General features: G+C 43.6%; 1 protein-coding gene across 1 annotated transcript; it reads right to left on the bottom strand.

Moving 5' to 3' along the window:
* Window positions 1–284: 284 nt before the first annotated feature.
* Window positions 285–17,587, bottom strand: WDR92 (WD repeat domain 92). The gene is made up of 8 exons (XM_019516564.1): window positions 17,338–17,587; window positions 14,381–14,481; window positions 11,754–11,884; window positions 8,496–8,597; window positions 6,244–6,359; window positions 5,663–5,797; window positions 2,744–2,841; window positions 285–1,155 (listed from the first exon to the last, which is right to left on the bottom strand). The coding sequence occupies exons 1-8, from the start codon at window positions 17,524–17,526 to the stop codon at window positions 948–950; spliced, it is 1,080 nt and encodes a 359-aa protein (XP_019372109.1). The 5' UTR covers window positions 17,527–17,587; the 3' UTR covers window positions 285–947.
* Between the last annotated feature and the right edge of the window lie 67 nt (window positions 17,588–17,654).

Genomic DNA, 17,654 nt, shown 5'->3' with positions numbered 1-17,654 from the left:
TTAAATTATAAATATACTTTTATTTAACAGTGTTCCTTTAATATGTTTATCTTATGAATATTATGCTAACATCTGATTTTTAAAAATACTATTATTTTGACTGCTGTAGAAAGCTTTTCATGATGGAAAGAACAAGGATAGAACCAGACAAATCCATCATTTTGCAACAGGAGTAGCTTACTGTTAAAAACTGTTTTCTTTTAGTAAACCAATACACTTGTATCCTCCTCCAGAGCTCTGGTTCCTTGAATAATGTGCTTCATGTTAAAACAACACTCCAGACATTTATATTTGTAGGATGCCATGTAACAAATTGGTAAGAAACCAAAATAAAATCCAAAAAGAGCCATAACCATGAAAAAACCCTGTCCTTTTGTTCAACATCTTAATTGTAATACCATTTCTAAGGAAATAGCTATTCCAATAGATGTGAGTATTTCACATCTTAATATTCATTACAGTTTCTAAATATCTTTAAACACAATAAGGTAGTCTGAGTCGCTACAACATACTTTAAGAGATGTGGTCAAGTACAGAGAAAGTTATTTTGCCTGAAATGCATTTCTAAGTGCTCAATTACCCAATGCAACAAGAATGAATAGATTAGTGCTACATGAGATACACTGCAGTTAAATTAGAACTTAAAATAATTCCTAATGTGTAGGTAGGTTAAAAGAGAAGGCACATTTTATTTTAAGAATATAAACATATATTTCAAGAAGGTAAAAGTTTTATGCCTAGGCAACTTTCTCTAAGTCACAGTAGCATAATCTATAGTTGAACAACCATAGCTGAGTTTATTTGAACTTTCAATAGAAAGATTTTTTAAAATTCTTTAAGCTAGTTTATTAAGAAAGAAATTCAAGGTATAAGAAAGAGTTTCTCCTTCTCTTATATATAAGCCACAAATTAAGTCACTTTCCACATTGGAAATCATAGTTTCTCTGTCAAATTTTGTTGAGTTTAGTAACAATCAGTACCCTCACAGTCTGGTCAAATGCAGTGCAGACACAGAGGCCCCTTTTGTCTGGGCTCCAGTCAAGACTAGAAATAGGCTGTGTTGACAAAGTCACATTTTGCAAGAGATTGACTGAACCTGCAACTCCCATTTCAACTCCTTCTGAATCCTTCTTTGAGCGCTGAGCAGGGTACTCACTGACAAAGAAAAAAAATAAAGGATTAAAAAATGTTTCATATACAAATGCCTCATAACATAATTTACATGCTATATATACTTTTGCAAGCTCACAGAAAAAGTGTTCCCATAACCTAGAGATACTGAACACAGATGTGCTAAAAAAAAAAAGTGAATCACAAGTGTCCCCAGATATGTCCACTTAAATGCATTACTGATAAATATTTCTTGATGAAATTCAATCCAGCTCAGAGAATTCATACAGGCTCATATGCATCACCTTAGGCCTGTGTTAATGAACAAACCCAGACCCCTTATTGTATAGCCATCCTGCTCAAATAACTGAGGATGGCTTGCTTTGAGGTTATTGAGCCAATCTAGTCAATGTGACTATGCCTCAAACTTCCAAGTCCACTTTGGGGGTAAGACAGCAAGAAAACTGAAAGGATTCAGTGACCCTACCCATTTTGTAAGACCATACAGAGCAGTGCTCCAAGACATGGAAGGAGCACGTGCCACATGCACATTCATCTAAATCCAGGTCAGCTTCCAAAAAGGACTTGACTGTGGTGTCTCAGGGTGAGGCTTCCAGTGTGAAAAACAATATGCCTAGAAGAGCAAAAGTTATGATACTCTTTCATTTGCTACCAACTCTTTGACTCTGCCCATGGGCAAGTTCCTTGACTGTCTCAGTTTTTCCATATGTAAAAATGAAAATAACAGTGAACTACCTCCTGTGGACACTGAGGACCTTATGTTTGCATAAAGATTTGAAAAATGTAAAATGCCAGGTATATTTAACTAGATGCAGTCTGAACTTTTTTTAATGTTTATTACTACTAATAGATGCAATAAGAAATCTTTTTTAAAATATGGGGTTTTCTTTATTTAACTGATAACACAATGAGAATCAGATGTTATAAAGTTAAACGTCTAGGATCAAACTCATTCTTACTGTAAACTCACTGAGCACATCCCTTATAAGTGTGTATGTGTGGTTGGTGGCACCTCAAAACAGTTTGAAGCACATGTGCAAGCATTTGCCACACTGCTAATTTGCAATGAGGCAGGCTTTTTTGACACCAAAAGATCCCAGTGTAAAAGAAACCCCCAAGAACCCGCCACTGAAAAAAGCAGTGCGGTGCACATGCCAGCAGGATGCACCGCCAGAAAGGGAGCCTGGCCAGCCAGAGCCACGTTCTGACAGGCCCCCAGGACCTCAGGTAAGGCTGCTGGAGCCAGCACAGGTGCTGGCTCAGCCTCCCCTACCCTACTCAAATCATCTTGCTATGTGCCAGAGCACACATGCAGGGGCATGCCCAGGGACATATTTGTACCATTAGAAACATGCACACTCATAGGGATGTGACCATTGAGGCCTTCCAAGTTGCACCAGAGATTAATTCAGCCTTTTACATCAAGGTGTCACATGAGAAATGATCTCTTGCATCTCCCTGTATTTATAGATGTAGTGAATTAAACCAAGTACATTTTGAGTCAGGAAATAGGACTCACTCGTGTTCTTCAGGAACAGCTTTAAAAGAAAAAACAAACCCAATACCTGTTTGTTTCCCCTCCACCCATGTGGCTTAAGTAGCAGACACTTACTATTTCCAGAGATGAAGGTTCCCGGCCCCTCCACTGGTCATAAATACATCTCTGTTTTGAGGCAGATGCCGAACTTGCCACATGGTAGATTTGTGAGCCTAATAAATACCAAAAATGTATAAAAGTAAATTGCCAATTAATCTCATGAGAAAGGACATAATAAGTCGTGCTGCTATAATCGCTTACACATATACTTAAAGCATGTGAGTAGTCCAGTTGAAAGCAGTGGTACTACTAGTGAATGTAATTATGCCTCAAGCTTTCAAGTCCACTTTAGGAGTAAGACTACATAGGTGAGGAGCACTGGCAACACATAGGGGGTGCATGTGGGTGCACGTGCACCCCCTGAGATTGGCAATGTACCCCCTGTAAAAAGTGCCACCGACTCTGCTGGTGGCACCTGCAGGTGGTTGCTGACCACTCGTCAGCACTCACCACCTCTCTCCCTCCCCCAAACACCGCTGTGGCTGCCTAAGGGAGCTCCCTGCTCACTGCCACCACGTCCCTGCTGCTGACATCACCACCTGTGGGCAGTCGCCGTGCCCCTCCAACCTCTGTAGGTACACAGCATTCACGGTGAAGAGAGTTCTCTACGGCCACGTGTTCCGGGAGTGGGGGGCGGGGCTTTAATTAGAGCAACTCGGGGAGTCGCTCTAATTAAAGTGCCTGAACCATCATGTGTATCAGGGTCCCTGTGCTGAAAAATGGCGGTGCGGGCACTTTAACTAAAGCTCACTGAACAAGCTTTAGTTTAAGTGCCCCTGCTGCCATTTTTCAGTGCTGGGACATGGATACACGTGACACTGGAGTCTGCTGCAGTACAGTAGTTACCATGCTCCAGCAGATTAATCGAGTCTGCTCGGATGTGTTGTAATTACCCCATACATGTATAGGCACTCTGTGTGCATAAAGGTGCACAGGACCAGACCTATGGTCAAAAATGACAATCATGTAGCTACAAAATTTCTGACGTCAGAAATGAAGTAGTTTTTACACGCATAACTACTGCCAGAAATGACCCTTTTAAACAATCCCCAGAATTTTCTAGCACGCTTATTACAACAGCCATGAAAACTGTCTTCATACTGAATCAATTTAAATTGGACTTTAAATAATGTAAGATGGGCATTTAACAACATAAAGAACAAACCAAAAGTCTTCACAAACTATAAGTAATCTAAGCTAGCGGGTAGGATTCTGCACACACTCCCAAAGGAAGCGTTTAACACAGCACAAAATGAACACAGGATTTCCATTATTATTTTTAAAAGCTTAATAGTCAGCCGTGTACTCTACACCAATACATTTTATCTACCGCAATCTCTGATCTCTAAAATCAGGGTTCAAGAAACATGTGGTCCATATGCTGGATCTGGCCCAAGTTGCAACTGGATCCAGCCTGTGGATCTGGAGAGTTTTACTTGTACCTGAATCAGGGCTGGGCAGTGAGGAGTTGTGCTGGAGCTGGGCAGCTTCCAGGTGCTCCAATGCTGCTGCTACACCTCCCAGCTCCAGTCCAATGTGGGCCAGGTGCCTTTGGCAGTGCATCAGCACCAAAGGCTTTGCCTGCACCAGGGCTGGAGCCTAACACTAGGACCTGTGTCTAGGCTGTTGCCACTCCCTCCAGAACCCTGCTCCTCAACTACAGCACACACACAGCTTTCATTGGCTGGTGGGCAGCTGCTCCAGGGCTGGGCATCTGCAAACTGTGTCTGCATTGCTTCAACCAGCTGTAGTACAGGCACAGCTTCCAGCTCATAGGGAGCCGAGCAGCTTCCAGCTGTGCCACAGCCAGGGCGTGGCAGGGAGGGAAACGAAGGAGGGAGAGGTAAGAAGCAGTGGCAGCAGAGACACAGATGACAAATACCTGGTCCCAGGATGTTTCCCCAACAGATGGAAGCTGCACCCACACCACAGCTGAGGAACACAGGACTGGGGGAAAATGGCAGCAGCAGCAAGGGTACAGCTCCCAGCACAGGGAAAACACTCTCTGCTGCCAACAGCTCCCAGCCCATGCTGGACCAGAGCTGGGTAGTTCTGGCCTATGGCTTGTAAAAAAACGCTGGTCCCTGGCCTAAAAGGAACAAATTAAAGTTGATAAACTGACATTACAAATGAAACAGTCCTATGGAATTTTCTCATTAAAATACCTGTGTTTTCAAAAGAATTTAACTTATAATCAAACTGCTACTCATGAAGTATCTGCTTCAATCAATACGATGCTTTACAGATTTAGGGAAAAGATCACTAGGCACTCCAGTTTTAGAATTCTGTGGCGCATCATCATGTAAGAGATCCACTTCCGCTCCTGCTATCCCAATCACAATTTGCTTGGTTCTCGGTTACCAAGTGGTCTACAAACATGAGACCCATTGCAGTAAGCTCCAAACAACTCTTTATCATCAAACACAATTAACATTCATATCTTGGCTTTGAACAAGCTCCGTCATTCTAGATTGAAATTGCTTTTCAATCTACATGTACACATCTGCCTACGAAATGATAAAATAATAAAGCACAAGTAAACAGAATAATCTGATACCCCAGCTAGAACATTTATTAGTTATCACACCTAGTGGTAATGCGCTATTCATCTGTACTCTATGCCATGCAGAGGAAATATATGCCACAACTGAAAGTCTACTGAATTACATGACACTCCTTTCTCTCAAGGTAGAAGGTGATCAAGAGAAGAGCCTGAGCCTGAAGTCTCTCATGCAATATTGCATACAGAACGGGCAGCTTGCTTCACTCTACACATTTTAAGTGATACCTATCTTTCAAATGCCTGATTTGTTATCTAAACCTAAGAATTTGGTTATCCCCTATACCTTAAATACAATAGTTTTAAGTTTGCAATATTTCAAGAGCTGCAAGAGTATGAAACTTCCTTTAAAAAGAATAACTTCTTACTTATACCTTTTCTGAAACTGAAGCAAAGCCTTTGGTTGGATGCTGAGTTCTCATATCAAACACATGAAACTTTCCTTCAAGTGATGTAGCCACTAATTTATTCATATTTATATCCTTTCTGTCAAACTCCACACTGCAAACCTGGAAATGTAACACACAAAGAAGCATTTAATTTACAATTTAACTCATCACAGAATCACTTATTTCACATTTGTAATTTATGGGTCCATCATAAACTCAGATTATAATTACAACAGTAAAGAGAATGCTGTGAATTTGGAAATAACTGATTGAGCATGATTATTAAAAAAGGAACCCATTCAAAAAAGGTACTCAAGAAATATCTGAGTAAACAGATAAAAGTCACAGCATACTTTAAAAGCTAACAAAGTAGGATGGTAGTTTTCTACCCTTTTACCTGTGGTGACAATTTTCAAAAGAAAATAATTTTGAGATCACACCTTTGTAGCCAAGAAGAAAGTTCTCAGTTAAGAACCCAGAAACTAGCATTTGGTGGCCCAGTGGGACAAAAAACCTTTAGTATATTCTCTCTGCAAATCTGAACACATTTCAAGTTGATGCAGTACCCCATTCTTAATGTTGGTCTCCCACCGCAATGACATGGTTTTTAAGTCAAATAATTTGATATCGCCATTGTCATAGCCAGCACACACAACACGTTCTTCTTGATTGTAGGCATTGCCTGGAAATTAAGAAATGAACATTTAGATGTATAACAGCATCCTGACTGCACTGAACTTGACATTTGAGCTTGCATTTATGCAAATGAATAAAATTACAGTTGAAATATTTGCAATTAGATGTTAGATGAAGGATTGGGTTTTTAAATATGTAACATATCAAGTTTAGCCTCAAAATGGCAAATTCTGTCCTTTATGAAGTTCTCGTACTTCTCAACCCTCTATTTCTAGCTATGTTAATATGCCACCTCATAAGATAGATATGTTTCCTTTAAAATGGTTGTAATTTGCTTACCAATATATGTTCCTTGGCTTAACAACCACTTTCTGCATACCGATTCAACCAAACAGCTTTAGTGTTTGGAAAACTAGACACTTCTCTGCACCTCAATGAAATTATGAATTTTCAGACTATTCTAGCAAAATGGACTTCATCCTGACCTATACTTACACATTACTGAAAATGTGGCATCTGACTTCACTCTGAACCATTTATAAGTTTCATATGAGAGAAATGGCATAAAACACATGTCTAACAGAAAAAAAACAACTTTCTTTGCAAATGTCAGCATATTCTCTCACAAAGTACTGCTGACCTGCATACAAGGCCTATGGTTTAACATCATTAAGGCTCATTTATCTGACACAGGACTCAAAGGATGATGACAGAAAGCTGCTTATCATGCCTCAGAGCCCTCATATGTGGAACTCTCCGGGGATCAGACTGTCTCTCTCCTCTTCAGTGTCTGTAGAGCTATTCTTGGTGAGGTCCTCAGACCTATGGCATTGGTGACACTTAATTCCCTAACTCCTCCTCAGCTGATACGCTCAGATGTACCCACGAAGAAATTAGCACATGGACAAAAGAGGAGATGGCTCAAATTGAGTGCAGGCAAGATTTAAGCAGTGCTGGTACAAATGGGAAAAAAGAAATGCTAGTGAAGGTACTGAACACTCTCCTTTTGTCAAAGCAGAACAAAGCCTCCAAGTCGCAGTGGAATCATTACTAACTCAGAGCATTTAAACAGCAATGAGCAATGCCCTCCACTAGCTGGCCAATAAACTACACCTCCTTACTGCAGATTTTGCTGCAGTAATACACACACTTATTAAGAAGCTGTACAACTCACTGAACCTGACACAAAACACTGAAACAAACCAGAAATACAAACTTGTACAAAACACAGCAGCTTGCCTCCTTCACAGGAAAAAGGGGTGTGGGTGTGTGTGTGTGGGTGTGAAACAAACATCAGATTTCTAGTTTGCCCCCCCCCCCCGTTAGTTCCCAGTTAAGGACTTTTGTTAATACTTGAGCACCTGACAAGATGGAATTACGCTACTGAGATTGGTGACAGTCAAGCAGTATACGGCTGAAAGTACTAGGGTTAACTTTTCAAGAAACAGAAAGACCTTCATCACTGAAAGCCACCTGCCTCTGGCTTACCAAAGAAGATAACACTGAGCCTAAGCCTCACTGTTTTCAGAATATGTTGCTGCAAGATTTGCCCTTTTCCAAAAACACAGGCTAGGAATAAATAAGCCAGTCAGCAGAAACCAACACACCTGAGAGACATAGTATAGAGTCTGCTATGGATAGTCCCATAAAACATTTACCGTCTATGGTACTAAGATATCTGCACAATCTTTCAACATGAGTTATATCACAGGGAGCTGAACACAGAAAGGGCCACACAAGAGAGAGGAAAGGCAGCTACTGACAAGCTGTTTTCCATACCCAAAGTCACTGCAAGAATGACACGGGGATAATAATCACAGAGTGGTCTATTTCAAACACTGCTACTTTTCTTCCTCTAAATTTAATCAAGATAGTCACTATTTGTGTTAATTGTTCAGAGCCTTCAACACCTACTTTCACAGAGAGCTGAAAGGGCTAAATCAGTGGTCCTCAGCCCAACATGCAGCACATAAGACCTTACAACGTTGCTTAGTGACACAGGGAATTAAAAGGTTAGAACTGAGGTTGACAGGTATAATAAGATGTGATGTTGCCCACAATGTGTGATTTGCTCAGTATTACTATTCATGAACTAGTAAAATTTGGGGAATCCTGGGCTAGAGAAATGGATAAATATTTTGAAGCATGGAAGGTTATGGACTGAGAAGTTTATCTGTATTACCAAATACTACTGTCCAGCAGTCCCTCTTGCTCTCCCCCTGTACTGGTTCCATATTAGCAACAGGAGTATCTTTTTGTCTTGGATCCCATACCTTGACAGTTCCTGTAATAAAGAATCATATAGGAGTTTATATTGCTGCTAAAGTAGGATGTTGTGTTCATGCTCCACATACAAACTCAGCTTGTCAACCAGCTTAAAAAAAAAATATTCCAAGCACATTTGTATATCTAATTTTTAGCAAAGTAAATTGCACTTAATGGGTAGAAAAACGAAATAGAAATTAGGAAAGATGTTTTGCTACTTTAAAAATACATGACCTGTCCAATTTCATCTAGAGCAATGTACCATTTACTTTACCAAACATAGCCTCAGGTAGTCTGTTTCAAATTTTAACTTTCTTCTTTCTAACTTTATCCTCAGGAAGAGGTACAGTTTCTCCAGCTCATTTACAAAAACCTGCATTTCTTTTACTTGGTACTTTCCTATATTTCTATAATTTGCTACAGCCTCCAAATACATTGTGAAAATTGTCCCATGCAGGATTTAATATAGCAAACCCAGCACATGAAGATCTGGTTGCAATACAATGGTACCCATATCCAATGACAGAAAGAATACCCATAGCTGAAAATGCTAATCTTGCCTTATATGTACCAGGCTGAGAAATAACAGCACTCAATCACAGTAATGGACTGGACAGTTCAGTAACTTCAGCAAACAAAACTGAAAGGAACACACTAGCTTTTCCATGGGTACTCAGAACTGCTAACTGCCCTGTCTTTCCTACTACCGCATTTAAGTGAATTGCTACCCCAAAGCTCTGACCCTGTTTCAAAATAACAGGTTCATTCCTCTAATGGCAATTTTAAATACTGTACAGTACTGCTAGCCTGAGAGCCATGACTAGACAGGTAATTCATCGATATAGTAGCAGCAGCTTCTTGGAAATACTGTTATTTGATATAAAACATTCTGCCCAATAGATAAATACTAAAGGAAAGGCAACACAAAATAAGGAATCTCTCTCCATTAAGCATAGCTGTTGAAGCCACCCAGTTCTGTTCTAAACCTTGGTTACTTTAAGAAGTGGCATTCTGGGCTCTGCAAAGGAATGACCAAGATAAAGAGAATGGGGAAGGGGGTGATGAGTATTAAGTAACAATCAAGTGACAAGACTACTGTATATAAGGAGAAAGTACTGAAGAGAAGACTGTAAGAATACTAATGACCTGGTAACAAGCAACAGGAATGAAAGCCAGAGGAAGAGGATTGGAAAACTTGCTTTAAGTTGAATCGTTCTTTACATTACTTGAGCTCAGAAGAGGAGAAATTATTTCAGAATGCTGGCAATGAAGCATTTTACTGGAAAAAAAGTTAAGGGAGTAGATGCACCCAAAAGCAGACTAGTTAAATTGCTGCAAAGCAATGCCTTAAGTCAGGGGTCAGATCTGGCTCACCAAGTGATTTCATCTGGCCTGCAAAGCCCAGACATCAGCAGCATTTGAGCAGTGGGAGATTCTGTGGCATTCAGTGGCACCTGGGTAGTGGCTTCAATTTGGTACTGAAGAGAAGTGGCAGTAGCCAAGTCAGAAGTGCCGGCCTGTCAATGGACAGTTGCATTACTACAACCAGCCACTCTGAAAAAGTTGCCAAGCCCAGTATTGCCAACCCTACCGTGTCAAAAATAGAGATAAACTCTTAAAAATTAAGAGACTTGGTATGTAAATCATGAGATGCTATTTTTGAAGTATAAAGCAATATAGATATATTGACTGTTGGTTTCTAAATCCCATTAGTCACTTACTTAACTTATAATATGTCAGAGATTAATACAAAAACTATATTACTACAACTGATAATGATTTAGAAGGAAAAAAAATTCCTACGTGTTGTTACAATTTGGACGACATCTGCTGGACTGTTGTGTGTTTAGCATTTTCCAAGACACACAGACAGAGCCTAGCAGGTAAGTCTGTGGAAGGGAAGGGGTGGAGGGCAGATTGAAGACTCTACAGTGGGGGAGGGAGTAGGGCAGGGACTGGGGTGACTGTGGCACCAGGGCTGGGGCAGGTCATGTGACACAGCTGCAGGCAACTCATCCAAAGGCACGGGGTAGGAAAGGTAAGGGCACAGCTCCCCACTGCTGCATGCACCCCTGCATGCATCATGGGAGGCATGTGCCCTCCAGATATGTACACGGGGCAGAGACGGGCTGGGGCTCTGTGCCCTGCTGCCTTTGCCCTGGGAGCTGCGCACTGGCCGTGCCATGCATGCTCTGCCCACCTGGCAGCAGGAGATACAACATGGCATTGTACGGCTCCTCGGGCAAAGGCAGCAAGGTACAGAACCCCAGCCAGCAGCAGGCAGCCTGCCTCTGCCCCACAAGCAAATCTGGGGGACACGTGCTCTCCATGCTTCTCCCGGGGGTGCATGTAGCGGCAGAGAGCTGTGCCCTGTTCCCCCAAACACCTCTGGACAAGCCACCCGCAGCTCTGTTGCATGACCCGCCCTGCAACCAGAGCCCCATTCACCCCAGCCCCTGCCCCACTCCCTCCCTCACCATGAGGGCCTCAATCTGATCCCCTGCCAACACTTTTCCTCTCCCCCTCCACAGCCTTATCTGCTGGGCACTGCTCTACACGTGCTAGAAGAAATCCTGAGATATGACAGTTCTATCAAGAGATCATGAGACAGACTTAATTTTACTTAGAAACCGCGACTCTTGCGATAATTTTGCAAGAGTTGGCATTACTACAATCCCTGCATTAGGTCCAAAGCTCTCTAAGCTTCATTGGATCATAAGCTACCTTCATAAAAAATGGTTGTGAAGTAAATGAATGAAACGTTAAGCTTTTCTGACACAGTTTGGGAACCCTTACCTTAGATTCTTACCTAATCCTGCATTACATGTCCAATGTATTTGGTTACTGTTTGGTTACAACAAGCTCGCTGACAGATCAAAACAGGTGTCTGAAGTTCTGTTGTGAATTCAAGACAAACTAGCTCCATAGTCTTCAATCAAGGTCCACAGACAGCATTTTCCAGGCAGAGAATAAAGATTTATATGAAAATGATATTTTGCTTTGATATAGTTTGGTTTAACAGTTTTCCTTGGACTGTAAACTTCAGGTGCTGACTGTTTCTTTCCACTTATTTATATAAGGCTTAATATAATGATTAGAGCCCCCAGGCACACCTATAACGCTGATTATAAATGTTAACACAGAACATGCTAACTCACCATTTCGGCTAACTCACCATCTCGGCTGCCTGTCACAATTTCTGGTGCTCCTTCCCCAATCCCTAAGCCGCCTATTCCATCAATACTGTTTATGATTTCTTTATGGCCCTTCACAGAGTAGACTGGGATCTCTGGAGTTTCCAGGTTCCTAGACAACAGAAAAGAATAAACAGCATACTGTACACATGTTCCTTGACACTTAGCATTAGTATACAAAAAAGGTAATGTCACATTCCCAGAGGGGCAACATATAGTGACACAAACTTGCAGAAAGAATAAAGCAGTTGCAACCAAGATATTGGCTTTTATAAAGATCAAAAATGGAAAGGGAAGAAGCTGCTTCCACTTAAATATACAATTCTAACTGCAGTTCCAAACTGCTCTGCTATTAACTCAGAAAAAAAAGGTATTGACCTTTTAACAGTCATCTGACTTTATTTACTGGTGTCTTGCAAATGCTTACATGCTGGCACCTATACGCCTTAATTCATATATTATTTAAATAATATATTCTATTTGGTATATTTAAAAAACATTTCATGCACTATGGCAGGACATCTTCATTATGGTCAGAATTAGCAAACAAGAGCCATTTTCTTCAGTTAGGATAAAAAAGTCAACTAAAGCTAATCAAAATCTAAGAAACAGAAATTAGTCTGAAAGAATGTTAAGCCCTGATATTGTACGTAGGGGTGCACCGATAGAATTTCCTGGCCGATACTGACGGGCGATTATGAACCAGCCATGCTGTCTGATTACTAACCCGATAGTCGATTTATAGGAATGCAGCCCTGCAGCTTGGAGAGCAGTGCCCTGCAGGTAAGTCTGTGTGGGGGAGGGTCGGGGGGTGCGCAGATCGAGGCCCCCATAGTGAGGGAGGAAATGAGGCAGGGGTAGACACTGCCCAGCTGGGATGGGGAGCGAGATGTAGCCATGGGCGGCTTGTCTGGGGAACATGGGGGGTGGGGTGGCTCCCCACTGCTGCGTGCACCCCCAGGGAAGGTATGGGGGGCATATGCCCCTCAGCCCAGCCCCCCACCAGGAAGAGGCTGGCGCAGCCCCTAACCCCAAGCCTGCAGAGGGAAGCCTGCCCTTGCCCCATGCACAAATCTGTGGGGACACATGCCCCCTATGCCTCCCCCAGGGGTGCATGTAGCAGCAGGGAGCAGCCCCACCTCCCCGCGCCCCCCGGGCAAGTCATCTGCAGCTCCAGGGTCATGCTCACCACCCTGGCTGGGCAGTGCCTACCCATGACCCTGTTCCACTTCCTCCCTCACCATAGGGGCCTCTATCTGCCCCTTTTCCCCCCACAGGGGCCCCTTTTTCCCCCACAGACATACCGGTCAGACATGCTCTCCAAGCTGCAAGGCTGCATTCCTGGCCACATGTGAGCTGCAGCTGTGCACATGTACGCAGGATTTATCAGTGACAATATCAGCCAAAAAAGGCTGATTGCCAATAATGTTAATTTTCCTGATATTGATGCTGATACCATATGCGACCAATATATCAGTGCACCTCTAATTATCTGTTATTAATGAGCAATGGAAATTCATATCCAGAACCTGAAAAGATTACTAGAGAATGGATCGACTGGGACCACAGTACCCACAGATATCAAACCACCCAGAAACACTTATAACTCTGCAACACCTTATGGAAGAAATATGCTATGCAGCATGTGCAGCATTGCATTTGTGTGTTATGTTTAACTAGTCATGATGGTGAAACCTTCATGTTATGTTACTACTCAGGTTGGTGTCAAATTCATGACGGATAAAACTATATGATTATTTTAAATTTAAATTAGAACTTAAAAATATTTTTGAAAGAAAAATATATTATAAAAAAGTTGACAACCTGAGTAAAGATCTAAATCATAATGCAATGTTAAAATAACTTTAAATTCATTAAAAATTATAATTCAAACAGTACATGTTTGTTGCTGAAGTTTTAAAGAAATTCAAAACCACTGAACTGAGTGCAGTCACACATGAAGCATCGGAATCAGGGTATGCAAAGTGATCAGTCTGCTTTTGACAGCTGTTATGTCTTCAACAGGTGCAGAAAGAATTATTTATTTCATTTTATTTGGTTTAATTTAGTTTGCTCAAAGTTAGGAAATAGCTTGGAGTTGAAGATGGAGGATGGACTGTTTTCCTTTACTACTTTATGAATACAAACTAGGCTTGAAAGGCTCAGATCTACAGATTTGAAAATCCAGAAGGATGTGGGAACTACAACCTACTAATTAAATTAGCTAATTACAGCTAATAACTCCTTTCTTAATAAATTGTTTTGCTTTTAAAATGTTTTGATCATTTTAACTGAATTCAAATACCCTTTCAATCAGAGCTCGACACAAATCATAAGCAACTGAGAATTCTGCTATCTCAAGTCAAAAGATTTATATGAAAACAATTTTTTGCTTTGATGTAGTTTGGTTTAACAGTTTTCCTTGGACTGTAAACTTCAGATGCTGACTGTTTCTTTCTACTTATTTATATAAGGCTTAATACAATAATTAGAATCCCCAGGGATACCTATAAATGTTAACACATCAAAATTAGGCAAAATCAGTAATACTGACTCAAAATACATCACATGAAGATAAGTAGCAAGAGAAGACATGAAAAATTCTCACCATATATTAAGGTTGCCACCAAAATCTCCAGTTGCTAGATATCTCTGCTGCAAAGATGAAGCGCCAAAAGTTCCACATTTAAGGGGCTTGGGCTTTTCAATCTTAAAAGAAAAAAAAGGTAACTTTTTTTCATCAGCACATTAAAGTGATCACCAAAACACTATTGCAGAAACAATTTCTTAGAAGTCAGTACAGGCGACCCTCGCCATTCACAGGTGATACATTCCCATGATACCCGCAAATGGCTAAATCTACGAATGGGGCACTGAGTTCATGGTGTGGGGGGCACGGTTCCGGTGGCAACAGGAGGAGCCTGGCAGCAGCAAGCGTGAAGTTCCAGAGGAGCTCCGGTAAGTGTTTAAAGTGTATTTACAATGAAGGTTCAGCATTTGCAAATATTTGAAACTGCGAATGCTGAACCCACGAATACCGAGGGTTTCCTGTATAAAATGCAAATTAAACCTTCTATAAAACAATACTGTATTTACTTGAATCCAAGATGACTTCAAATTTATGACAACCCCCCCAATAATTAGATATATATGAAAAATGTATAAATTACTTTTTATTTATATATATATAAACCCATATATATATATATATATATACACACACATGGGCTTAGTCCGTCTATGTGTGTTGGTCTGTAACGCCCTTGGGGGCATGGCTCCTGGTGGGGCAAGGCTCCAGCCAGTGCTGTGTACAGGGCAAACCGCCTGTCAAGAATGATGACGGGGACACAGCAGCAGTGTGGGGGTGGGGAAAATGATGGCGAGGACAGAGACCCCGCCACCCCGCTCCTTGAAGGCGACAGTGGCGTGGGGCGGTGGCAGCACTTGCCTCCTCCCCCCTCACCCCACCATCATTCTTGATGGGCAATTTGATAGCTTGTTATAATTTTCCAAGTACAGAATCTAATTCTTGGAGGGTCATCTTAAATTTGTCCCCACCCCACCTCAGTGGTGGTGAAAGCAGCGATGGGGAGGCAAGCAATGGCAAAGGAGCAGGCGTCAGCGGGGCAGGTGGTTGGGGTGTCCAATGGCATGGGTGACTGATACCTCCTGAGTCGGGGGGGGACATGCCCCTCCAGAGGCCAGTCAGCAACCGGGGGGGGAGCGGAGTCCCCCTGCAACCGATTGCGCCAACTGTGGGGAGGGGTCCCTTGCGGCCAATCTCGCCAACCGGGGGCAGTCCCCCAGCAGCTACTCACACCGACCCAGAAGTGCAAGTGACACTCCTGCAAGTGCCAGTGGCACTCTTCCTGCTACCTCCACTACCCAGCCAGCACTCACAAGGGGGGGCCACCTGTGCTCCTGCCTGTCACCTAATTGGAGAGTGCTGGCTGCCAGGGGGTGCATGTGCATCCCCTACTTGTCATTGCTGTCCAATAGACTACTCCCTGCATCTTGCACCCCTACCCTGCTGCCTGCCATTTGTATCCTCTCCTCACCTGTCCTCCCCACCCCCTGCCCCCAACACTTATCCCTGTCACTTGCTCACCCACCACTGCCTGTGGGCCCCACCTTCCTGGTGCCACTTCCTTCAGTCATGCCTCTAACTCCAGCCCCCTGCCCAGCCTGGCAGCAGCAGTTGCAGTGGTGGCAATTTCAGCTCTGGGTTGAAGCCAATGCAAGAGCTGTTGCCATCACAACTGGTGCTGCTAGGCTGGGCAGGGCCAGAAGCCAGTATGTACTCTGTGCCCCAGGCCAGAGCTAAAACTGAGCATGTGGGCGAGGGACAGCAGAGGGGCAGAAGGAACAGAAGCAGAGGTGAAGGGGCAGGTTGTGGGAGTGGCTCGGGTTGTGGCTCTGACTCTAATTCTGAGACCAGGTCAGGGGTGGGCTGGAGCCTGCAGTACCTGCCTGCTCCCTGCCTTGTATTCAAATCCAAGATGAGTGGGTCCTCCTATGCTGAATGGAGAGGGAAGAAACCTCGTCTTGGATTTGAGTCAATACGGTAATTCTCCTCCGCTGCCCCACTGCTCACTAATGATATTCAAAGGCTGACAGGTCTGTGGTCTCTAATGATTTGCAATTATAAAGTAGGCGAATTTGAGCTCATCCCAGAGGCCTAACAGTACGCACAGAAGAGATAATTAAGCTATTCTTTCTATTAGTCTGAAGCAGTCCGTGCCCTCCACGTGCTGTCCCTACAGAACTGTGAACCGAGAAAGTTTATGCACTCCTGCCCCCGGGGGTACTTTATGCACCTGAGACACTCCCACTCCTGAAGATTAGCAAATCCTCAAAGGTTACTTGCATTTTAAACACTGCAGCTCCACGTGAGAAGTCTGTGTGCCTCAAAAGCTGCCACCATGCCTGCAACTTTGAGCAAGGCCTGATACAGACAGCATCAGCAACACAACCACATCCCTCCGGGGTACTTAACTAACTTCCCCCTTTCCCCACCCCATAAAACAGCACTCCTTCATTAGATGGAGAAAGAGCAGCAAATCTTGTGCTTATGGGAACTGTGGGCCTGACAGAGGGCAATGTGTCCAGCGAAGAAGGAAGTCTGCAGCATTTTCATTGCAAAGGAATATCTTGAAAATAACAAATGAAGTAATAACAGAGCGAGCATCAGGATGGGAGCGGAATAAAGGAGCCCATTCCCTAGGCTGGAGAAGCAGGGCAGAGAGCAACCAGTTTAGCTGTCCTGCCACAAGCTATCCCTGCACCCTCCCTGCCAGTGTCACTCTGATCCCCCATCTGATCGGCTGCTCTGCTTTTTGCTCCCTGTCCCATCAGTTGCTCTGCTTTCTGCTCTCCACCCTGTGCTCCCTGCCCTATCATCAACTTCTCTGCTTTCTGCTCCCAACCCAGTGCTCCCTGCATCCGCTGGAGCCACACGGTGCGCCGGGAGGGTAGGGGAGAACGGGACATGACGCCGGGGAGCCCGCCCAGCCCATGCGTCGCCATAGCAACCAGCCCCTCCCCCGCACCCGAGGCGGCGCGGACCTGGCGCAGCAGGCTGAGGCGGCCACTCTGCAGCTCGTAGAGCTGAATGATGCCGGCGCCGCGCGGGAGACTGCCGAGGCAGAGGAAACGCGCGCTGCGCGGCACCCAGAGGGCCTGGAAGGCGGTGTAGCTCAGCGCCTGCTGCAAGTGCGCGATCAGCTGCGGCTTCTCGAGCCCCGCGCCCGACATGCTGGCCTGCCTCGCGCCGCGCCGCTCACGCGTACAACCACCCCTCCACAGCCGCTGCCCTGGCAACTCGCCGGAAGCGCGTTAAGCGCGCAACATCCGGCTTAGGCCTTACCGCCGGACGCGCCTGT

The sequence above is a fragment of the Gavialis gangeticus genome, unplaced genomic scaffold, assembly GCF_001723915.1.
Source record: "Gavialis gangeticus isolate Ggan-Ray unplaced genomic scaffold, GavGan_comp1, whole genome shotgun sequence".
In the NCBI taxonomy this organism is placed as follows: domain Eukaryota; kingdom Metazoa; phylum Chordata; order Crocodylia; family Gavialidae; genus Gavialis; species Gavialis gangeticus.
The sequence above is the reverse complement of the archived record's forward strand: the minus strand, read 5'-3'. Positions and strand labels throughout refer to the sequence as shown.

Bases quoted from the DNA above. Each gene is read 5' to 3' on its own strand.
- WDR92 (XM_019516564.1), bottom strand. From the start codon at position 17,526: ATGTCGGGCGCGGGGCTCGAGAAGCCGCAGCTGATCGCGCACTTGCAG. The intron at 14,482-17,337 runs GTCCGCGCCGCC...TTTTCTTTTAAG, and splicing joins GCCTCAGCCTGCTGCGCCAG to ATTGAAAAGCCCAAGCCCCT. The intron at 1,156-2,743 runs GTAAGTGTCTGC...TTTCTTTGTCAG, and splicing joins AACCTTCATCTCTGGAAATA to TGAGTACCCTGCTCAGCGCT.